Raw genomic sequence first — 25,300 nt, 5'->3', positions numbered from 1 at the left:
ACTTTAGATTTTTCAACATTTATTGATGAGATTAACCTGCTATGAAATAAATTTTCAGTAGTTCTTTTAAGTTTTCTTATTGACAGAATGTATTTAACGGAGAAAGGAATCTGCAAATGTCAAACTAAACAGGAATTCAAACCAAATCAGTAAAGCAACACATTAATATTGTTAAATTGCTGATCCTCCTGAAAGAGAGAAATGTTGTGCAGTCAAGTCCAGTTGCAAATTTTTAATTATGTTCATTGGGTCCTCGAGACCATTCATAAAATGTTTCACTTAAAGCATAAGAAAAAATTCAGTCCATACAACTTATATATATATGTATATACATGAATATAAGTATGTATATTTCTATGTTCTAAGTACCAAAACATCCACAAACTAAATATAAACTGATCACCTCAAAATTATAACAAATGTTTTACAGTTGCTGCTTATATTTTAATTGCAGTTAGTCCTTAGAAGCAGGACTCAAAAACAGCATAAAGGTAATCTACAAGGAGGTATGAACACCTTTAATTAAAGGTTTTATTTTCTGTATGTGCAACTATGCGAAAGATTGGCCTAATGCTACAGGCTGTTTTGTAAAACAGCACTTACCATGGTAGCAATTACATTTTCAAGTTAAGGTTATAGTCTCTCTCAAATACTTTTTCAACCTCTGTGGAGGGAGACAGAAAAACATTAATTTAACAATTATTTAAAGGCTTCATGTGTGAAGGCATATCTAAATAGCCTGAGGAATGGAAAAAAAAATCTAAGATTCATATTTTGACTAACAGTGATGCCACACACAGGCTCCTGAGGAAAAATTACTTTAATTTCTTAAATGCTTTACATTCTTTTACACAAAAAGTTAATAAACAAAAGCTAGAAAAGGCACTTTAATGTAGACTTAATCACAATGTCTAAACTGCAAGATAGAAACAGCAGTTTCTACGGTCATTATGGCTGTGGTATTTTTTAAAAAACAGTCATGGTATTTCTCAAAGTAATCAAATTAAAATGAATTGCTTGAAAAATATAAATTATATACAGGGTGGCTGTTAAGTCTTCCGATTACATACAAGTAGAATATCTCTGTAATTGCTCATCTAGTTTACTTGAAATTACAAAGTACACAACTAGGATCATGGGCTCGTGAACATCAGTGGAAAAATATGCCACTTACAGAGATATAGAGAACACTTACTAAGATACTCTTTTTAAAGCTGATTGAATCACTTTACAATCACACTGTATAAGAAAGCCAAACACCAAGGATAAAAGTATTTGGTCACTTGGTTTTTTATATGCCGCAGGGGGGTCATGCAGATTATTTTTCTTCTAAATGAACCCATATGTACTGCGGCAAAATAAGACAACTACCAGCAATTTTGGTCTTACTCTCTTAACACTGTAAGGTTTGAAAACTCACTGGCAGTTCCATTATGTCTGAGTACCACAGGGCGTTTATTTATTACTGTTTTTGCTTAGCTTGTAATCAAAGATGGAACTTATTTAAAAGACTTAAATCAAAACATGAAACATTTAAGGAATGTGGGTCACCTTTGCTAATTTATGTCAAAATTAAGTGAATTACAAAATGTTCAATAAAGAGAATGAAATAGTCCGTTAGATTTGCAGTTTCCAAAATCATGAATAATGTATGATGAAAAAATATATCTTAATGCCAGATTGTTATTTTATCTGTCGCTCTTTCTGTCTGTTAACCTTGAGGATGTTTCAGGTGCATTTCTCTTTATCTTTGATGCCACTCCCTTGGAAACATTATATTATAACAACAGAATAGGGCAATTGCCTATCTAACAAATTAGACTTGTTTGTGTGGGAGGAGCTGTTAAAAATAATACTTAATATATTATTAATATATATTGTTTTTTTTTTAGTTTTTGGAACTCCCTATGTGCTTCTGACTGTTCACCTATGAGCTACAACTAGTGCCCTTCAAGAACTAGTGCCCTTCAGGAGGAGCTTGTAACAAATATTTGTTCCCAGAATTTAGCTTGCCAATAAATTCCCTGCAGTCCCTGTTGCTTTGCTTATGTATTCTCCACAGTGTTTCCTCAGGAAGAAATAAAATACTCCCAGTCTGTTGGAAAATCCCAAAGGAGGATCATTTGGAAAGGGCAGTCAGTGTCTCTTCTGTCATTCCAGAGTATAATGCCTTTAGTTTCAGTTTAACAATAGTCAAGAGTGAGCCAATCAGGTTCAAGCCTTCTTTTACTGTATTGACTAAAGTTGTACAATAGAAAAGCCACAGGGTCTCAGTTTGATGCCTCACCTCACATACCAAACAAAAAGAAAAAGTTCATACACTTTTGCATTGTGGTTACATTAATTTGATTTGTCACTAAGTATACTGGATGTCAGATTTTGCTATACTTTTTCAATGGTTTGGCTCTGGAGATCAGCAGGCTTTGTGTTAAAAAATTCAAAATGTAAAGGTGACAGGGGGAAAAATGATCCATATTTTCCTATTTTTTACTCATAACTTATTTATGAAACTTGTCTTCCAGCATTCAGAATGATGAAATAGGGGTGGACAGGAATGAAGGCCAGACAATCTACAAAATATATATCTTTCATTGCATGTCAGAAACACTTAGGGCTTCTGTTTAATTCTGAGACAGATAAATAACTATCCCAAACTCCCCGGACATTCTTCATCATTCATTCTTAGGGAATGGTAGAGGATTCAGTGGTGCTTATTTACCTTATCTGAGTCTCTGGAGTAGGTTAAAAAGCGGATTTCTGACTCATGGTGACTAAAATCATATAGAATGCTTTCATTTTTGATCAGAGTAAAATCAACAGAAAAAAATAGAAATATCTGTGACAAAAATAAGAGGTATGCTTCGTAGGGCATACTTATAACCAGCTAACAACCTTCCTTGAAAAAGCAAGCCTCTCATAAGATATATCTATAAGAACTGAGGTAAACTCCCTTCAGTCAGAGGTTTCACACACTTTCCTGTTTCTGGGCTCTCAAATGTATTCTTCATCACTTGGGACAGAATTGGGCCTTAACGTGCCCTCCCACAGTTTTGCGGCTCCTAGCTCCCATGGTGCAGCTGGCTCTCAGGATTTAAAGGTCGCCCTTAATATCATTGCTGGAGCTGAAGTCAGCTTTAATCTCCCGGCAGCAATGAAATCCCAGCACCAACCCTTCAGCTTAATTTGGCAGCAGGCTGGACAACTGTTTCTGATCTGATGGGGCAGTCATGGAGTGGAAAATCCTTCCCTCTCTACTAAAGCCAGGAGCCTTCCCCTAAAACACATACACACACAAGGCTTATGCCTACTAACCAACATCAAACAACAGGTGACTTGTTTTCACCTTTGAATGTATTTTAAATATTTGTGAAACATATTTGCATGTATACTCCCCTTAACACATCTTTAATTCATGTAATCTATATGAGTTCCAATTCTAACAGTTAAGGTTAGGCAGATTTTGTATTTCTTAATAGGTCACAGAATCTCTTGACTTAAGCTTCTTTGGATGAATATAGCATTCTGTATTTCATCCCAAGTATTCGCCCTTTTATATTAATATTATATTATTATTCACCTTAGGGTAAATCCAGTCCAGTTTTCTTGCATACCTGATAAAGGCATATGGCCATGTGGTGTAGTATAACTTGGGTGGGAAAGAATGTTCTAGGAAAACATTTCTTTATTGTTTTATTTTTATTTTTTGAAAATGTTTTTTTTGCCTGCCTTAAAATAAAGATTTTCTCTAATTTTTGGCTTAACACTCTAAAATGTGAAGGGACACAAGCTGGAATGAGTTCTGTCTAGACAAATGTCTTAAAACAATGGAATTTAATGACTTGCTTTTTTGTCTAACTTTCACAGGGCTTTAAAATACTTGAATACCCAGGGCGCCATTCTGTGGGTACAGCAGAATCCACCATGCACTGAAAGTCTTAGATGCTTTGTATTCTGCTATGTTTTGTCTTTTGTTTATTATAGGTTGTAAAGAAATGACCAAAAGTACAAAAGGAGAATTGAGAGACAAAAAAATCGCCGGAAGCTAACAGATATAAAATTTACTTTTTTGAATGGACTAAGAAGACTGCCTTTTTATTTTCATTAGCAATTAAAATTTGTACACCAGTAAAAGCCAGGTTCCAGGTGGAAAACTAGTAATTGGCATTCTTCTGTGTGGTGAGAGGGGACATGTATAAGTGACTTACAAGTCAGTCATCTGAAGAACACTTGTGTTCTTCAGATGAGATGTTAAACTGAGGTCCTGACTGCTTAGTCACTAGAGATCCCATGGCACTGTTTGTAAAACCAAGGTGTTAACCCTGGTATCTTGGCTAAATTCTAGTCTGGGCCTACACTTCATTCAATTAGTGAATGGGTTTCAGAATATTCAGTTAATTTTCTTGACTAGTAAGTAAATATTAAAACCAGAATTGAAGGGCCCCAGTGGTTTCTGGTAGCAGCTGCTTTTGTCTCAGTTTATTTGCATGTTCGTCTAGGTGTTGAGAAACACTATCGAGATGGTACAAAATTGTTGTTCGGGCATGTCCGAGGTTTAGCATAGAGATGAAAACCTGTCTGCTTAAGCTTTGTCTCTTATCAGGATTTTTTTCTCAAGTCCTTTGCTCATAGCTTGTTTTTTAGGTTTTTTTTTGCATTATAGCAGGCCTTACTGTTTTGTCTGAAGGTTAAGGTGAACAGGTCACTGTAGGTCACTGAAATAGAATGCAAATGCCTATGTAGGCACTCCGACAACAAATTTACTCTAATTGAAATGCGTAAGATGTTGTGTAGCTGCAAGGATTTCATACTTTTCCAAATGTATCTAAGTACTTAAGAAAATGAATTCATTTGAATTATATTTTTGATATAATTGACACCAGTGGTTGCTAGTACCAATGGTTATGACAAGAATCGCAGCGCTACATAACCAACACTTGCAACATAAGTTTTAAAATTGTGTATTTAAATTCAGAATATGATTGGACGTCTTTGTGCTGCATGACGTTTTTGCGTAAAACATGCTTAAACTTCATTGCTAATTTGCATTTTATATTACTGAGTCCCAAGGTGCTTTAAAATAACTCATTTACTCATTTAAATTTTTGTTGGTTTTTAAAAGTAACACAGTGCTTTTAAATCAAAGTTTGGCAGCTGTTCCTTGATAGCCCTTTCCCAATATTAAACATTTTAAAACTGAGAAATTACATTACTGTTACTTTGCAGTCTTTACCCTTACCTAGAGGTTGCTTTCAGTTTCTGCCCAATAACTCACATTTGTTTTATTGGGTTGTTAGGAAGATAATAAACTTTAAAACTGTGCTATTGACTTTTTCAGGACAGATCAATGGAAAAGGGACTTGCACTGAGAGAAAGAGAAAAAAATAAACATAATCAGCAAAGCTGTGAAAACCAATATGATCTTGTCTGTTGATTCCTGTTGTAAGAGTGGATTTTTTTGGCTATTAATATAGAATGTCTACAGAGTTCAATGCGGAGTATATTTATTCAACAGCTCACCAGAGTATAAGATACAGGGGCTGCATGTTTTCTTTTTGATTTTTCAACTGATTATTCTTCTGCTTCTCACATTCTATACTAAAGAAAATTAAAATATAGAATAAAATACTACAGATTAGTTCAAGTGTAAGTGCTATTTAGGGAGCGGAGCATAAATAATTAATCTGTTTTTTTTTTCTCATTTTAAGCTAGGTCCTTAAATATACTTTTGAATGTGGGCACATGAGTTTGCTAATGTAAAATTTTTTGCTGTGAAATAGTATGCACAAAGATGTGTATTTTTCTTTCTGTACTCACAGTAAACAGATTCTGAGATCTATAATTCATAACATATTCAAGGAAGATTCCTTTCAGAATGCATTATCAGAACTGACAGAAAAGAAAGACAACTGGAGCGTCATCAATAAATGGAGCTGGATACAGGAGAGATTTCAGTTTCCATTTAGGAGTTTAAATTAGGAGAAACCACAGGAAATTATGTCAGCAGAGAGCATTAAATTTTTGTTTCAGAAGCCCAAAATAAATTATCCCAGCTTCAGACTTATATTCTGTCTCTGAAACTTAATGAGTATTTTGATTTTATGTTTCCCAGATTTTGGAATACTTTTGCCTAAAGAACCCACATATTTTTACTGAAGCATAGAGGTTCTTGGTTGCAAGAAGATGTTTCTCTGTTTGGGCATGTCTGCTTGGAACACAGACCCTGATCAGGAGAGAACATGTTTGACTTAATTAAAGGTGCTAAGATGTAAGTGGAAAACTGCTGTTTTTTTATTTTTAAATCATCACACAAAAATCCCTCAGAGCCTCACAATTAAGTCTGCTGTGCTTTTATTCAGGGGCAATTAATTACTTGCAGAGACCTTGTACTTTTTCCAGTGCAAGCTTCATTTGTGCACATTATTAATGAAACAGAGATACTTCTTTTCCTTTTCTTTTTTCTTCCCTGTTACGGCCACTCTTTTCCTGACACGGTAGTCGCTTGCCACATATCATAGTACTCTTCATGAGAATGTCTGAAAAGAAAATCAAGATCCAGCTGGCATTGGTTGGACTGCTACTTTCCTATTGAGCTTGGCAAAGGTATTTGCTGCCTAGTTTTCAGTAGTGTGAGGCTTAACAAGCTGTTAAGTGAGTGCCTGAACTTTAACAAGTGCAGCAAGCTTCCTTATTGAAACTTAGTAGTGCACGGGGGAAAAACACAGAAGTATTTGAAGTTCCTTTGGCTCTGGAGGCCCATATTCAGTCCATACCAGTCGATTGTTTATGTTTGTGTTGTACTGGAGTAAAGTGCTAATAAGCCTTCATCCTTCATCATAAATAATGCCCAATGAATTGTATCTTTGTAAACCAACTGTAACAGTTTTAAAGGACTAGTTTTACAAATGAGTTAAAACTAGACATTAAAATGCTGACAGCCAAAATGAACAACACATAGATAACCTGGTTGTTTTTTATGCTTGACACCTAATAACACTGCCTGAGTCTTAGAAACACACTTCCCTCAACATGTTGCACCCTGGGGCCACATTGCATTGGACTGGGTTAAAGGGGAGAATTAAAATTCCAACCCAAAGCAGATGGTGAAGAAATTTTAAACCTTAAAACAATCTTCGTGGAAGGATGTATTTTTATACCAAAGCAACAATGAAAACAAAAGACAGTTTGCCTTTCCCCCAAGGTACTGTATCTGCATTAACATACGAGAGGAAAATAACACATCAGTCAAAATGTAGATTCCGTATTAAAATGTCATTCATTTTGTAATAATTAGGATAATTGGTGTATAAAAAAGCCTTAAAAATATTTTTGAACGTAATTTTGAATATGATTATCCTAATCCTAAACTTTGTTTTTGTCTCCCATAAAAACTTAGTAAAGCGCATATAGGATTAGAATTGCTTTTTGCAACATTAATACACTATAAAGTGTACTGCAGCCTTACTGGATTATCCATAAATTGCATGGTTTAACTCAATCCTTGTAAAGGATACTACACACTACATTAACCTGTAATACTCTTCTCTTTCTATTACACAAATACAGTACACAGATCTCCCCAAAAATCAACTTGAAAAGAAGTATTCAGACATCTGTCTATCTGTTAAAGCCCTGTTTATAGCATCTGCTGCTTCTCACAAGAACTGCATTTGAGTCTGAGTTTTCTTTTGAAACAATAGCTAATGGGAAGTTGAGGCCCTGGACTTCAGCTGTGCATGTGGTTGTTAGGTATGTCAAAGTTGCTGTTTATCTAGGTGAACAAAAGAGCTCAGTGTTACCCAGGCAGAGGCTAGCAGCAAGCGCCTATCTTAGAGCCTCGGCCCTTGTTGTTTTTGAAACGGGATCCTCTTTATATTTGCTGCACAGCCAGTTACGGCAGGCGTGGAGAGATGGGACACTACTGAATTTCTCCTTAGACTTGTTTCATATCCTGTGTCAAAGATGGTTGCTGGTTCAAAGCTGCCCTTTGTGGTGGTAGGGAGGAATGTCTGAGCTTAGCGAAGACTGGTATGCTTCCTTTCCTCTATTACTGTATCATTAGGTTGACAGAATACACATTTTACAAGAGTTTTTAAATTCAAAATTAAAGATTTAGTATTTCCTTTTAGCATTGTTTTTTAAATTGAAGAACAGTCTCTGGGATACAAGTTGGTTCTAGACTTGTGCTAAAACACAAGTGCATACACAAAAGACATGATAAAGTAAAGCAGAATGCGAATTGAGAAATGAGATTAAATTGTTGATTAGTAACATAGGCTTGTTCGCCCTTGCTTGTCTTCTTTTAAAATAGACAGGAAATTCCTTTTATGTCTTTGGATTGAAGATGTCTAATTAATGAGAGCAGAAAAAAACCACGAGGCTTCTAGGTCCCTGTGTATACAGAGGCCTGATTGAATAGAGTCATCTTGAATTGTCCTGCTGCTTTCTAGTACCGTGCCGCTCTCACTTTGTGCATGGCAGCTCGGCCAGAGCCTGGCACTTTTCCCAGAACGATGCATCTTAATAGTGGTGACATCATTCAGGCAGCAGACCCACTCCCACTCAACACCCGCCTGTCTGCTAATAGACCGTTAAGGATCCATTGGGCAAACTGAAACATGATTTGTTCTGTGGGTAATTGCTCTCAGCTATTGATTTTTGTTTTTTGGTGGATGCCATAAAATAATAAAAGATCTCATTCTATTCATCACTTTCTGCACGTGTGTTCCCCGTTTAACAATGATGAAATGGAAAACAATCGCACAAAGAGAGAGTGAATTATGCCTTATTATTTTATATCCATTTACAGAGGGGAAATAGCAGAGATTATTTCAATGGATCCATCATAAAGTATGCAAGAGTTTGATGGCGAATAGAATATGCTAATGAATTTAGTCTTTAATTTTGCTTTTACGGCTTCATCAGACAAGTGAAGGTCACTTTTACTTTAATCTAACATTGATTTAGTCCTCCCTTTTTGACTTGTCTTTTGCACTGCGAATTGCAGTCACATTGCAATCCACAAGAGTGAAGAACTTGCTGGAGACATACAGCTGTCTGAGTCCTGTTCTATATTTACTTTTCTGTCTTTGAAAACTAGGTCATTCAGGTGATCCTGACTGAAGTGAGCTCATTGCTTCAACGTGGATCATTTGACATTTTATCTGCCTTTCCAGTTAGTCAGGATGTTTGCATCTATAAACCTTGAAACAAAATGAGAACGGTCAAAATACGTCTTTTCCAAGGCTCCAGGTATCCAGAGATATATGGTTAAGACTCATTCAGCCGGCTGAGGTTCTTCTGGGTTCTGCATTTGATAGCTTTTCACAGACTCACAGGACCAGATATTCATGTTTTGAGAAACTTCCATAAAAGGTACTGAATATAGACTAGGTGAGGTATCTTGTGACATCCTTGGAGGCTACCAACATTGGCGAAGTTTGGTCTTTTGTTTATTACCCCCCATTGTGAAGTGAGGAAGTGCCTGTTCCAGGAGCTTCCTGTTTCCAAAACATTACAGACACCTCCCACAATAAATAGTTAGCTACTATTCACACTTTGATCACCATCCAAAATAACACGTTTGAATTAAAACCACACCAGAAGAATATTTATGTTCACAGTTCAAGCAGCAGACAGGGAGTCTGCTTTCTGGCAATTTTCAATCCTGGAACAAATTCACTTTTTTAACCGATTTGGGGACAAGTAGGGGCAAACAAGCCTTATGTTCATTATGATTAGGTTGTGGATAAGGTCCTCAAAGTAAAAATCTATTTGGGTTGGAGATTTACGTAAACCAGACTGCAATGTAGATTCTCAAATCAGATACTTCTAGTGTTTTTAAACAGGATGAAAAGTGTTGCTGGCAGATAGAAAAAGTCCTCTTTATATAATCATAATTTGTTAGGGTCATCCGAGAAAATTTGTGATTTAGAACATACACACACGAATTAATTGACTATGTACAAAATTAAAAGTCGTTGTAGATGGCGATGTTTCTAACATTATACAAAGTCACAACATAGCAACATAATATGTATATTTCAGATAATGTATTTGGATTTTTGTTTATATACTGAATACTATTGGTTCCAATAATGATTTGTTACATTTAATGCCTGTTTGTAGACATACAAAATCCAGTGAGAGATAGCAGAAAACAACAACAGACTTTTCTGAAGTTTTTACATTTCACAGCAGTACAATCCTGTCAGCCACAAATCCCCATATGTGCTGTTATTTAATCACAGTATTTTTATTCTTGAATTGCATTTGTGTTTTAAATTTCAAAGTAATAAATTGTGTATTTTTCATGAAAACAAAATATAATAGAATTAAAGTTGTCTAGAAAAAATATATAGAATAAGAATATTAGATGAACTATATTTAAAAGCCTAAACAGCAGCACATTCATGGTGTTCTTCTTCAGAATGCACAGTCTTCAGAGATGCAAAATCTATCTTTTAATATCTTTATTTTCAGTGGTATAAAAGCAGGCGTAAAATGCACTTGTTCTTCAAAGGCATTGTTTTGTAATATATGTTTCTGAAAGCTTCATTAAATAAGAGCCCAGAATGAGGAATTCTGGGAGTTGGGGGTGCATAGAGGGAAAAATAAATAAAAAGAAACACAAGGTTAACAAGTGGTCTATTCTGCTAGCCTCAGAAGTGGAGATTCCAGCCACTTATCTTCTCTGATACCTCTCCCTCTGCACAGAGTTTTGTTCTCATAGTTCCCTGCCATTGTGCTACAGCTGCAAAGAGAGAGCTTTGATTCTCATGGAGTAGGATCTAATTAGTTGACCACTTTCCTAAATGAGTACTCAGTCACGACATCTTAATGGGGGTGGAATCTGGACAAGTTAATAAGGCACACGGTCTTCGAGTGCAGGAAGAAAAAAAAAGGATGGGAAAACGAAGGGGTTGGAGGTGAAAATACCCATGGAGCTTGCCTGAAAAGAAGAGAGCGAATGAGCTGCAGCTCTTGCTGGCGTGGAGACGCCCCTCATGTCTGGAGTTGAGCGTATTATTTAAACCCCAATACTTATTCAATCTAGGTCATTTTTTTGCAGCTCAGAATAGCCTGCTGGTTGTGCCACATTGTCTGTGACTTGAGCTTTCATGAGGCAGAGCTGACAGGAGAGTAGCAGGCCCTTCTCCCTCTTCAATAGAGCCTGATTTGAAGACAAGCCCCCCAAGATAAGGGTTTTAGCCTACTGTGCCACCCAGTCGCTAATTACAGGGCATTCAGAAAGAGAAAGTTAAGCTCCAGGCATTTGCAGCTCGCTATAATTGTTGCTGGCATAATTTGCCTTGCCAAATGCTTTGTAAATTCCTTGAGCAAAGGAGAAGAACAAAACCCCAGTTTAAGCTTTGAGTGGAGAAAAAAGTGATTACCAAACAGAAAATGAGGAGCTGCGCCACATATACACCTCATTCCCCAAAAGCCTAATTTCAACAACAGTTCTAAAGTTGCCACATTCCCATGGGATGAGATTACAATCAGAAGCAATTTCTTTGTAAGCTGAGAGGCCTTTGTATACTTTTTATCGTTCATGTTTGCTATTTCTCTGCCTTTAAACGTGTATAAAAACTTGTCTTTTATTCCAGTTTCACTCTAAAATTCTTGACAGTGAAACCTCAGTGCCAGCGTGGGTTGATGAAAGCCACCTGCAGAAAAAGCAGGCAGATTTAACTTATTAAATAAATGTTTCCTGAGAGGCTTTAGCAGAGAGTTGGTTAAATTGTGTTTAGTGAAAAATGGATTCAAAGCGACTTCTATAAATGTTGGTTTACAAGAACTGCTGTTATAGCCTTTTATAACAATCAATCTAATGTTTCTCTTTTCCTTCTTCATTGGTAATGTATTCTATAACTCACAGTATTGATCTATGGTTGTAATAACTTCTATAAGCAGTCACTGATATGAGGATAATATATTTCGTTACAGCCACATCCAATGGAACCCTTGAAGGGCTTGAAAACAGGGAAGGTGGCGTCTGTAACACTCGTTCAATGAAGATTATCATGAAAGTTGGACAGGGTAAGTCAATTTCATTGTACACTTATCATGTACTTATTATTCTTGTTAATATCAAAATAGTTGTCTGGGTTGATAGAAGTGGTGTAATGAATGAGAAAGTCACAGGACCCTGTAATTTTCAACAATAAGAGACCTTTCATAGCCACTACGTAAATCAATACAGCTATAAACTGTAGACTACAACATGATTTACTTTTTTGAGTAGACACATTAACATTTGTACAATCTAAGACAGAAAGTTCCTTTTTAATAACTATGTAAGTTATAGGTAGTAAGTTATTGTACATCTTAAGCTGTCTGAAAGAGGTATTGATGAACTAATGTCATCAGTATTGAATGTAGTTCAAATTAAAATCTTGATCACAAATTAAGAGGGTACGTCTTTTCAGATAAACTTGATCATTTTTAACAAATAAGACAGAATTATTGCTTTTAAGGTCATGCTTTCCTGACCTTAAGAGAGATTTTTTTTTACTGAAATTAAAAAAGTGAAATATCCTAGAACTATAAGTGATATATTAGATCCAGGCAGAATAAAAATGGTGAAAGATAATGAAAGCTTTGTGGAGTGACAGTCATGAGTCAAGTGTAAGCAGAGCATTTCATAAGCTATTGTTCATACACTGAAATGCCCCTGGCCATGGAATTTATGGAACAAACTCAGAGCAGCCACTCTTAGCATATGGAAACTAGCCCAGTGACTGACATCATATCTCATAAACTGTGGGCTTCAGACATTACCTTTTACTCTATTTTTAACCTAGAAGGGAGAAAATACTTATTTATCTTCCAGTAATTTATTATATGGATATTTGTTTCAAGAAAACATGGACCTCTGGGGATAAACATCTTCATAAAGGTCATTCTTCCAACAAACCTTTAAGGTGAAAGTTATTTAGTGTTAAAAAAAAAGATCCACAGTGCTATATACAGTATTTCACTTCCTGTGCTCTTGTTCCTTGGTGCCTTCATGATTTATAAGGTACTAAAGGGTATGTTTTAATTGTTCTGAATGTTAAAGTATTAAAACACAGCTAAGAGGATAGGGTCACTGAAACACCACTCTGCTATGTAGAAAGTGTTGCTCTTCCCACAGAAATGTGAAAACCATTATTCATTTTGGTGTTTGAGCATCAGCATCGTACTTTTCAGCAGCAGAAGATGATGGTGAAAAGTGTGTGGATCAGGAGATGTTACACGGAGTGGCTTAGCCTGAACCAGTTTTTGTGATCTAATTCCTCTCTGTTATGTCATTTCTGGGCAGATGATACTGTCAGTAACACTACATGTCCAACACAGATTAATAAATATTTGCTTTTAATCTTATTATTCCATCTCCTGAAAGCAAACAGTATTTACCAGATTAGGTTATAAAATATGTGACAACAGTTTGTGAGCAAAAATAAAAGAAAAAAACAGCCTAGGATTTCTCCTTTAGTTCTTCACCAGATGTCATATATATAAACACCTCCCAGAAGATGTCTTCACTCAGCAAGTCTTTGCCCTGTCCTTAATCCCTGCCAGCATCTCAGGTTGACCTTCGGTTTCAAGAGATTGAGCCTGGCCAAATGCTGTGAGAGGAATTGGAATCTCAGGGCTATTCTGACATTCCACTGACTTGAGTCAGACCCATTTTCATTTAAGGGGCGACCCGAACAAACAAACAAGAAAGAGTGACTAAAACGACCCACACATCTTACCTGACCTTAGAAAAGAATAGCAGATAACATTCTGAGTTTTTAGATGAGGACTGATAACCTGGGCACTTTAGATTTACTTTTATATCAGAGCAAGGTAATTATTATCTCAGTGTGTCTGCCCATTTCACACATTGGATAAATACTAATGCATGGCAAGTGCTTGTTTCCAAACTTTTTTAGCACATTTTATGCATTACCTTATGCTGGGAATAAAAGGGAATTAATAAACTGGTGAAGATCAGCTGTGCTTCATTTTTAGTTTGATAGGAAGAAGATATCCTTTTAGTTTAAATTATGTAGTTTTATAAAAATAAAGTGTTAGAAATTTGAAGCTTTAAATGGCTCTCTCAATAGAATAATCCATAATTAATTCTGTTAGAATTGTCAAAATTAATCTATTTGTAAACATTCATCATAGTAAGTTTTCGTTATCACACCCACAGAGATATGAGAGCAAAACAAAAAAAAATGAAAAATTTGTATTGGTTTCATAATTCAATAATAGTAACTGTTCCTCTTCAAAAAAGAAACTGTAAAGAAAGTGTTTAAATAACACCTATTGAAAGCCACTGTGAACTCAACATAGTATTAGTTTAAAACTATCTGAAGAAGACTTAAAAAGTGTACTTTTACACTAACGTTAATAACTCTGAAGTGGACCATTACCTGGCTAATAAGGTTCAAGAAATAAACAATCTGCCTAGTTTGATAGCACAGATAACAATCACAGGGATAATGTAGTGAGATCTCAAACCAGTAAAAAATGACATAATAGGAAAATACTGTTGGAATTAAACATTAATGTGGATATCTAAAAAAAAAACCTCCTAAATTTGGAGAGTAAAATATGTTTAATAAAATAGATGTATAAAGAACAAGAAATAGGTTTATTTCATGCTGAAAAGAAAACACAACGTTTCGGCTGTGGAGTATACTAGCAAGGACCTTTGAGTTCTCTGCAGGATTTTTTCATATACTTTGGAAACGTATCTGAGCTTGTTTTTTGCCAGATTACAGAGGTCTGGGTTAATATTCTTTTAGGTGCATGGATTTGTCTATACATTCTAATATACTGTATAATATTAGAATCTTTAATTTCCCGCTAACACTCAGGGCCATGTCAAACAGCCCCACTATAAGTAAAATTCACCCTTAAACAAGCAGTATGTCTTTAACAATTACACAAAATGTGGCTGAAACAAGACATCGTCACATAGTTCCTGTGAGAAATAATTTTATATTACATTGGAATGCTCTCCAATAATAGAGTTATAAATTATATTCTTTGTAATTACACATAATCATCACAACATACCTTAGATTTATCTTTAATCATGAAATAAGAAAGAGAAAGCATTAACAGTTTGTATATTTTTACATTCCAAAACCTGGATTCTTTTAGTTGATTTCTGTTTAAGTAATGGCCTTTCTTGCCGTTCTGCACAGTACACTCTGTACCTTCACAAAATAAAAGCTTTGCTCTGTGGATGTGCACTAATTGACACATTGGAACAGAAAAGTCTTTGCGGGTTCTCTCAGTCTTCTAAATGGAATCCGGAATGCTTCAAAACTTAATTTATAAAATTACAGCTCATAAGATGTGTACTGGTTCTTTATTATTTTGGTTGATTATGTGCTATTAGTGGCCACCGATTCTCTTTCATTATCAGAGAACAACAGTTAAAAAATCAAAACATATTTGTCATTTTTTTGGTTTGAGAACGACGGCATTTGAACTTTCCACAAACAAACATGTTGTTTCCACATGAATTGCTTCTGGACCCAGGATTTAAAAGAAATATAACAGAATATAGACAAACAAAAAAGAAAACATATAAATGGGAGCACATGGGCTCAATATTGTGTATTGCCCCTAGCAGACAGTCCTTTATGTGTTTGGAAAAATTGCTACTGTGGTTTCTTGAATTGAAAATCCCAAGGTACAACTAAATTCTTCATCGAATTGACATTACATTGGCAACAAGAGCTTCAATTAAAGAGCATTTTGTGTGATCTTAAATGTCATGCCTGGAATTAAGTGGATGGGGAAGTACATACTCAGCACATTATTTAATATATCCTTCTATTTTTATGGCAAAAATTAAATAAAACCATTTTCTCTGGGTTTCAATGTTCTCCTGAGGTACAAATTATAAAAAACATAATTTAATGATCAGTATGCATGATATGATTACATTATTTTGCTAATGTCTTTAATCGTTTTTATCAAAATGGCATACTACATCCCAAAGGTTTCTTGATACCTAGTAACATTGATAAGCAAATATGATGATGATATTGTATGCACAGGTTGCTAAAGAACACATCTAGGAGAATCCCATTCAATCTTGATCACCACTTTATTCATCATAATCTAGTGTTTGATTGCGTTTGATGACTATTGCCAATATAAAAAAGGCATCCAGTACCAACTGTATACTTAAAATGAGGATAAAAGTCAATGTAATGGATTAGTAGAGAAGGCATACAAGAGTCCAAACAGTAAAGTAAAAGCTATCATGCCGGTCAACTAAAACAAGAAGGATTTAACTCATGAAGTAAAAAATATGCTATAATCAAAGCACTGTCAAAGTTGTATTACTACTATTCGAAAAGCAAAGCTACAGATACATTGGTTCACAATGAAGATGTGTTCTACCACAAATTTGTTACAGCTGTGCTTTCGGACAGCTGTAATGTGTTTGATATGTTACCATATCTTAGTATTTTTTTACGTTTTTTCATTGAGAAAGTATAAATATATAAACAAAGTAACGTATAGTGATGTTTTGTTGGTTAACTTTTTGTTTCAGATCCAAACATGGTCATACCAGATGTAGGGCCTATAGATAAACCAGGCAAGAAGGAGGAGACCATAGGAAAAGACTCAACAACCAGTCCCACAAGAATGAAAGATAAGGTACCCGGGGAACAAGGCAATAAGGGTAAGTGTTTTGGGAGACTGCTAATGCTTCTATTCTTTTAACTAGTATTTTAGTTTTTTTAGCAATCTTTTTTTTTTTGCAGCCCATATTAAGGCAATCTACATTTGGGACTCTGATGGCACATAATAGTAACGAGTGTGTCCTGGAATTGCTGAGCTCAGAGTTTACACAAAAGTGTGAAACTTGATACTCAGTCATTCTTGCTTTCAGCTTTTATCGTTTCGGCATGGATATGAGTTTAAGTAGACTTCCAGGATGTGTTCACAGTAGGTTCTCAGATGAGACAAAGAAACCTAAAATGGCTAAAAAAATCTTAAAAAACAGTTGTCCCTCTTAAAAATCAGTGCATTATTAAAATAGTGCATTATCGTTATTGATTTTTTCTGTGGACATTTACTGATTTGTTTCTTAAATGTTTTAAGTCAAATGTATTTATTCATCCTTAAAACCTTTTAGCAAGGTTTACCAACAAGTTGTTCATTTTTTGGTTTCTTTGTGATGCAATTAATAATGGCCTGTGCTAAAAGAAGGAAACAGACATGTTAAGACTTTGACAAGTTAAGATAAAAGGTGTTTTTTCAGAGAACCTGGGCAATGTTTTATGCACTTATTTGAGCGTGCTCTTTTGAATTTAAAATAGATAAGATCGGGTTTGCCTGTGAACATTTATGAGCACGTAAAGACAGAAACTGTTGGCGTTTTTTTCAGTAATAGAACTTCGCTAATAGAACATTTTATCTGAATAAGAGAGAATGATTTTTTTATTATCTGATTTTGATACCTCTTTTGAAGAGTTATTCAGTGCTTAAAGTTTAACCTTTCATCTTCATACTGCAGGCTTTTTCTTTAGACAGCTGAGTTCATCTGTTACAGCAAGGCAATTTAAAAAAAGCCTTGATTTGATTGTAATATACACTTGAAGCACATCAGATGATTTTTTTCGTCTTTCTTCAGCATTTAACCAAGTAACCAAGCTTCCTTTTATGACACATTTGTATTGAGTTTTTAATTATGCCAAATGGTAATGCAGATAGACGTGCTATTCAAGTGTGGTAATGAAAAATTAAAACCATAACTGTGATACTGTGATAATGCCCTGGATAACATTATCAAACTGTTAACATCAGTCAAGTCAAGGACTGACAAGTAAAGGGGAATTTCAGTCATCTCCATGTTGGACATATTAATTTGTATTTATTTTGCTAGAGTTTTAGTCACTAGAGGACTACTTTTTGTCAGGCTAAGCAGAAAACTGTCAGTGTTTATAAAGGTTTGGAAAGTCAGTTTTTCTTCAGAACTCGATGCCTGCTGAGGAACAAAATAAAATCAGATGTGCAAAATGCACATTCCCTTCCCAGTTGAGATGGTGCCAAGGCTCCCACGGTGTATTTTCCTTTCAACAGTAATTCTTTGACAGTTATTTTACTTGTGTGTGTTTTATGCTTTGTTCTGTCTTTTAAGTTCTCTTGCTTTAGTTAAAAAATAGCACCATGCCATAACCACCTGTAAAGTACGAACTGGCTAAGCTCCTCACACTTCTCTAGCCTGTGGAATGTAATAAAAGTGGACAGTTTATCATGCCTGTCTGCCCAGTGCAGAACTGAATTGCAGCCAAATGTGCACAACACTTTCACATTCAGCTAGGATATCAAGCCCAAATTTGTGAGCAATACTGTTCATTACTGCAAGAATTCACAGAATGGTAAATATTTATTAAAAATGTCAGTGCCAGAGTAATGAAAAGGCACTGAATACAGGATTGATAACATAGGCTCATCAAAACCAAGGCTATGGAAAGTTAGCCATTTGAAGGGGAGATACAGGTGCTTACCCCTACCAGAAAGACAAAACAGGCTGCCTCAGACAGTGCAATCAAAACCAGATTGAAATATAATAAATAAGAATTAGGTATAGTGCAATAAAGCAGTCTGATTCCTCTATATATCGTCTATGTACAATATGTAATAGTACTACGGTTGGATCATATGGAATAAAATAGGTATATTCCTTATATAACCAGTCAAACACTGTTTATAACATCATTGTGTTTAAGATTTTTCTGTCTTGAATGAGGTTTACCAATCTCATTTGAAAAGGTTTATTTGAAGCATGTATTGAGCTGCAAAGCCTGCCGCAATGCATTTAAAGTTCAACTTATCTTGATTTCAATTTTAACTCATTAAAAACATGCTGTTCAAGCTGCTTCTGCAGTATGATAGCAGTGCTGGTCTAGCAAAAGTTAAATTCTGGATCAACAACTAAATGCAGCAGTTCCTAAACCATACTTTAATTTGGCTCACTTGTTTTGACAAGTTAAAAATAAAGGCTGGAACAGCAAGCTGATAAGCTTCATTGCCTTCAACAAGAATTCCAATTTATAGTTTCATATACCGGCAAGATCAATAGTGTGTTGCTTTCCATCTGTCTACTGCAAGAAAGTTTGTATTGTTTTTTTTTCTGCAATAGAGCACACTGTTTAATTCTAGATTTGATTTACTTTCTTCAGAGATAGCTTTGTAGTCCATCCTTCTGTCATTTATGTGGGAATGTATCCCTAAATGTGATAGGATTGCACCGGGCTGGACATAGTGTCATTACATTCACAGTGCAAGGACTCATTGAAGTATAAATGGTGGAGAAAGCGGGGATGTAAAGAAGACTACCAAGGAAATGGTCCTGTTAGTTTAATTAGAATCAGTCTTCAGTCTCTGCATCTAATGAAAGCTATTTTGTCTACCTTCAATAGCCTGCAGTATGCATTAAAGATGTTCCTTACCCCATATGTACCTTTTTGTGTCTTAACATACTCAGTGCAAACCCTCTATAATGTTTATTTATTAGAATTCACAGAAATATGTAGGAAATATGTAAAAACACATCTCCCCCTAACCACCTACACACTAGCACCGCGCATGGTCTTGCCTAGGGCTTCCCAGTCCCTATCCTGGGAACCCACACCTGCTGGTTTTTGTTCCAGCTGGGCTCTTTAGTGAACTGAAGTAACAAGTTTCTTGACTAAAACTTTTACAGTGGTTGTCCAAAGGTTCCAATGTTTACTGACTGAAAACTAAGATTTTAAATGAATCCTATTATTAGATCGATTATGTAGCTGTTTGCTTAGCTGGAATGTAAACCTGCAGGTATATAGGCCCTTGGGAACGGGATTGGGAACTCCAGCTTTAGTCAGATTAAGGAAGACTCTCTAATGACTGTAAACTGAATTCAAGAAAAATGATAAGGTGCTCTTAACAACAGCTGTGAGTGTAAATAAAATACTTTTCTGATTATTATTTGGAATACATTATAGCTGTCTTTTACTTTTCTGGAACAACATACAAGTACAGATCCATTTGAAGGTAATTTCTTAATTCACAAAACAGTTCTAACCTCATTTGTATGGTACTAATTGCTTCTCTTTTCCATGCAGACACTATTAACCAAGAAAACAACTCAAAGAAAGATGAAGGAATCTTCGGCTCAAAGCCAGCACTCTTTGCAGCTATTGGGGCAGGCTGTGTCATTTTCCTCCTGATCATCATCTTTCTCATCATCCTCCTGATAAAGATTAGAAAGCGGCACAGGAAGCACACTCAGCAGAGAACGGCGGCCCTGTCTCTCAGCACACTTGCCAGCCCCAAATGCTCTGGGAATGCTGGTTCAGAGCCCAGTGACATTATCATCCCTTTACGGACTACAGAAAATAACTACTGCCCTCACTATGAGAAGGTCAGCGGAGATTACGGACATCCGGTCTACATTGTGCAGGAAATGCCACCACAGAGCCCAGCAAACATCTATTACAAAGTGTGAAGAACGTGAGGGAAATATTAAAGAAAATTTAGGATGTTTGTTTTTAGAGAATCCTGGCCTACTTTTTACTACCTAGACCTTCTGATGTTGATAGACACCTTTTGATATTTCAACAGTGACACAAGGAAGAGAAGGAAAAGGAATGAGTGAGTGATAACAGGGAAGGTCTACATGGATACAGTAGTCAAGACTTTTTGATTTTCTTAGTAGGCCAAAGGCAGGTTATGTGGGTCTGTCTCATCTTCTCTTCCTCCTGTTTCTTGGTAATCATTTGGATGTACAGTACTGTTCAGAATCACATATCCTCAATATTTTGCTGTTTGAGTCCTTGGAAGAAGAAGGGTGGGCTCTTAAGATGATTAGGCCTTTGAAACAAAGTAGCCTTTGTTCTTGCTCTTAAGGAGTCAAGAAGGAACAGGGTATGTTAAAAATAAATAAACCCTGAAATAATGGGCTATCTGTCATGCAAGGACTTCATAGCTGACGAAGCCTTCACAGATTGCTCAGGTAACAGGGCACAGTGCGGTGACAAATAATACAAATGCATTCACTTTCTCTTCAGAACACATTGTTTACCTTACTTTTAGTGCAGTTATCTCTCCCTTTCACAATTTTTTGTTTGTAAGACTTTTTCTTGTAGTTTATAAACTATATAATGTAAAATTGTTAATTTTACAATGTCACACAGAATGCCCATCCACATAGAGGAGCATCCAGAAACAATGTTTTGAACATTGAACATTGAGAGGGCTTTGTCTAAATACATTGACAAGTGTTAGTTAAAACTGTGGCAGTAAGCAAAGTTTGCGTGGTTTGGGCAGTTCCTGATCCTGCTAAACGTACCAGCTACTACTTTTTGATGTTTCAAAGTGTTTGTCCTGCTCACACAGGAAAGCAAGCAGAGTACAGTTTAAAAAGTCAAGAATGTGCTTACCTTTTCTTTTTTGCAATTAATGAAAGATAAACAAAACCAGCAGTCTATGCTGAAAAGTCACTAGGTGCTATTAATTAAGGCATGTCAAGAAAAAGAGGTTATGGTTAAATTGTGAAGTGACTTGAAAATAAAAAGGTTATGTTGCTAAGTCCACAAGTCATTCTTTATCTGAAAGCTATCTGAAATCTGAGGCAACCCTGTTGAACTCTCTGATCCAAAGTTAGCCTCCAGTATTCCTCTTGGTGAGAAAGAACAACAAGATCAAATTTGTTTGACAGCAAACAGTGTGGAAGCAATTAAGATGCTATCAGACAGAAGACCGATTCGGAGACCAGGTTTCATTCATGACTTCGTTTTGTTCAGTGTTAGTTTCTAGCCTTAGTTTAGATATTCATGTGACAAGGAGTGTATGAACTTCACATTGCACAATTCTCCTCTTTTGTAACTCTGTGGTAGTCTGCACTTCATACTCTGTAATAGCTGATAAGGGTGTGTATCTGTAGTCAGATATCCTCACATCCCACACCAAGTCAGCTAACGCAGCCAACTTCAATACAGAACACTTTGACTGGGGAATTGGCCTTCTTTGCAAAGACCTGGCTCAATCAAGTATGTGTACAGCTGTGAGACATACAGCTGCAAAATGCAGAACATGTGTGAGGTGCATCTCAGAAAATAAAAGTGTTTTCAAGTTCAATGATGATAATAAAAATAGTTTGGCAGATACACCCCAGCTGAAATTTTCCCTAGCTCTTTAGTTGATGGGGAAACAAAGACATACCTTAAGCAGTGGCTTTTTAGAATAAACACTCATGTTAACAAGGATATGAATATAGTATGAGATGTGAATTACAGAAACTATAATTCAATTCCCAAAGTGATGTTTTTCCCTGATCAGTTTTGTATATACAAAGCCCGTTTCTTGATATTGTCTTTTTTAAGTTTGTCTTTTACCTTTTTAAGTCAGCAGTTGAAGCTGAAAGCTCATACTGTATGTACACAAAATGGTGGATTTCCTGACCATAAAGAAAATATTAAAAACAAGAAAGAACATACAGAACTGGAGTTTAAAGTGTAAGTTTAAGTTGGGTTTTTTTCACTGAAGGCATCTTCATAATCAGATTATTTCAAATTCCCTCCAATACAACGTTATTTAACTTCATCAGTAATCATGCATACTTTACACTGTTGTAAAGCTTCATCTGTTAAAATCTTTTTTTTTATTCTTTCTGTGACCATCTGCTTACTTCCAAAAGAAATGGCCTCTGTTTTGTTACTATCTAATCACCATATAGTATCCAAGAAACCTCAAGATGATGCTGTACCACGTGTTTGTTCAGCAATTCCTTAAAATGCCTTTTTAGTTGTCTGGGTTCCTCTTCTTGACTGAAAATTGTTTTATAAGTCACAGTGAAATATATTAATTTTATCACCTTTATGTTTTTGGTTAAAAGGCAAAACAATCAAACATTGTAATATAATCAGTTTTTAGGGAAAAAATAGAAGGGTGTTTTTTAAATGTTCAGCATAAAGTAATCAAGCAGTCAGGTGGAAACACATTTGCTTGGGAGAAAAACAAAGAAAACCTCTATGGAAGTATCACTTGTTCAAGCTGTTTGACTTGACTAGCTCAGAGTGGTACTGCGAGTGAGAGCTTGGGGTGTGAAATAACTGTCTTAAAAATATACAAGAACTGACGTCTTTTATACTGGTAGAAATCACAAAAAATGTATAGGATAAGTAGTCCAGCCACGCCCTGTGCTTGTTCTGTGAAACTTGGAGTACACATTAAATGTTTTTGACAAAAATGCCTTTCATTAATACAGTGTATTCAGGGAGTGCCATAGAACTAAAGTGAGGCTTTACATCTGGGAAACAGCACTCAAATTATTGAGGCCTAAAACATGTAAACTCCAAATGTTTCAGATATTAAATGACAAAAAAACACCACTCACTTGTGCTGTTATTGTGACAAACAGATTTTGTCTTCTGAAAACAAAATCTTTTAACGATAATTTAAAAATACCCTATGAGATTTAATAGTTACCTTTGTGGTTTTATTTTTTTCCATTATTATTTTTGTTTTTTTATTTTCTTTAATTGGCTTGCATTGCAAATGGCTCAGTTTGCAATCTGGCAGAAACAGTAAAATTAAAACAATGTACATATGTGAAAAAAAAGTTAAATTTATTAGAACCCCGTTTATGAAAATATCAAATTAGATTTTTTTTAATGCAGAATTTTTGTAAATAGTTTTTTGTATAAACTTTTGAATTATTTTCTTGTTCGCTTTTTGTTAGTAAAAGGAAAGATAATACAAAAAAATAAAATCTCTTAGAACGGGTGTAAAACATCAACTGTACACATCTAAAGTGCCAGGTATAGTAATTTAAAACAATGTGTTTTGCAAGGTTCACTACAACAAAGAGAAGGTTCCCTTTTTATTTCAATGACATGTTCAGCTTTTAATAATTTTATTTGGGACAAGTGGGAAGCAAAGTTAAGAAACATTTAGTACATTTTTACAAGCATTTTATGAAACTGAAATGCTCTCACACAATTTTACCCTCTTTTATAACACCTGAAAATGTAGTGAACCTTTCTAGGGTAAGTGAACAACCAGTGGAGAATAACTGCTGCCTTGGGCCATAGGAAAAGTCTAATTATTAGCAAGTAACCTTACCACTTAAAAATTTAGCTTCAGCAAATGTATGACCTGTTGCACATCTTTAACATCTGTACATCGCCATAAAACAGGTCCTTCGTTTCCTTAATGCATTTTAGATAAAATGGTTCTTATTCAGAATCTCACACCATCTTATTAATATTCTTTGGTTAAAATTTCAGGTCTGAACACCTTTGAGACTCTTGAGAGCTTTATTACAGTTTTCATTTTCAAATGGAACCGGGATGATTTAGTTAGGCAAGGGTTAATTCAGGCTGAAGATAAAAGCTTTGCAAAGCCTAGGGCTTTATTAATAAAATAACGGAGTTGTACACAGGTCTGCAGTCTTACTCCCCCACACCAGCAACAGGGTGATCTTGTTGACCCTCTGGATTACCACAATATTATTACAAGCTCTTTCCAATGAACGGCCCTGACCTCGGAGAGATTCCTTTGCTGTCATCTGGAACATTTAGCTCTGCTCAACTTGTGTGACCCATGGTGGTCCATTTAATTGAAAAGATGTTGCAAAATGTTTTTGGGAATCAGAAGTGTAGGGCCTTGTGTTTATTACTTTATAACTATTCAGAATGTCTTTTTTGTGCTGGAAAAGTGTTATTCATTGATAAAACCACACCCAGTAGAATAAACGTTGCTTGTAATGTACTGGTTGATCACTTCCCCTAATCTCAGAAACACTCCATATGTTATTTGATTTCTATTCATGTTAAATACACAGTATTATGTTCAATGTACATGTATGCAAGCCCAGTGAATTTGTGTTTCTTTGTATTTGCTCCATAAATGTCTGTTCATTATTTTTGCCTTTCACAATACAGCTTTTACCCAATTCAACATAACCAGTTATAATGGAATCTAAATTCCATGAGCCAAGTTTGAAAACCTGATATTGCATATTGATAAATAAATTTTTCCTATGGAAATTTGTGATGTGTTTTATTTCCATTTTTCTATTTATTCCCTTTTTTTTACAACTTAGATTAAAACATAGTTGTGCTTTCTGGTATAAAAGAATGTAGGCAAAAGGATGTGAATGTAAGAAAAAAAAACCTTTGCTTTCATCAGTTTCGAGGTTTTTAAAACAGAGGTCTTCATTAAACAAATATTTTAGTTATACAAAGTTTAGTTTAATCATTTAAGGCAAATCCCCAAAAAACAACAGGAATTATAAATTAAGCATTGTACT

At 35.3% G+C, this 25,300-nt stretch overlaps 1 protein-coding gene across 1 annotated transcript in view; it reads left to right on the top strand.

Moving 5' to 3' along the window:
• efnb1 (ephrin-B1) overlaps positions 1-25,037 on the top strand; it is an 85,805-nt gene extending 60,768 nt beyond the window's left edge. The window contains exons 3-5 of the mRNA XM_088596800.1: positions 11,947-12,039; positions 16,553-16,684; positions 20,112-25,037. Of these exons, the coding sequence (XP_088452926.1) occupies positions 11,947-12,039; positions 16,553-16,684; positions 20,112-20,494 (608 nt within the window). The 3' untranslated portion in view covers positions 20,495-25,037. The remainder of the gene's footprint in view (positions 1-11,946; positions 12,040-16,552; positions 16,685-20,111) is intronic.
• Positions 25,038-25,300: the final 263 nt, after the last annotated feature.

This window comes from Lepisosteus platostomus, chromosome 10 (assembly GCF_059453375.1).
Source record: "Lepisosteus platostomus isolate fLepPlt1 chromosome 10, fLepPlt1.hap1, whole genome shotgun sequence".
Classification (NCBI taxonomy): domain Eukaryota; kingdom Metazoa; phylum Chordata; class Actinopteri; order Semionotiformes; family Lepisosteidae; genus Lepisosteus; species Lepisosteus platostomus.
The sequence above is the reverse complement of the archived record's forward strand: the minus strand, read 5'-3'. Positions and strand labels throughout refer to the sequence as shown.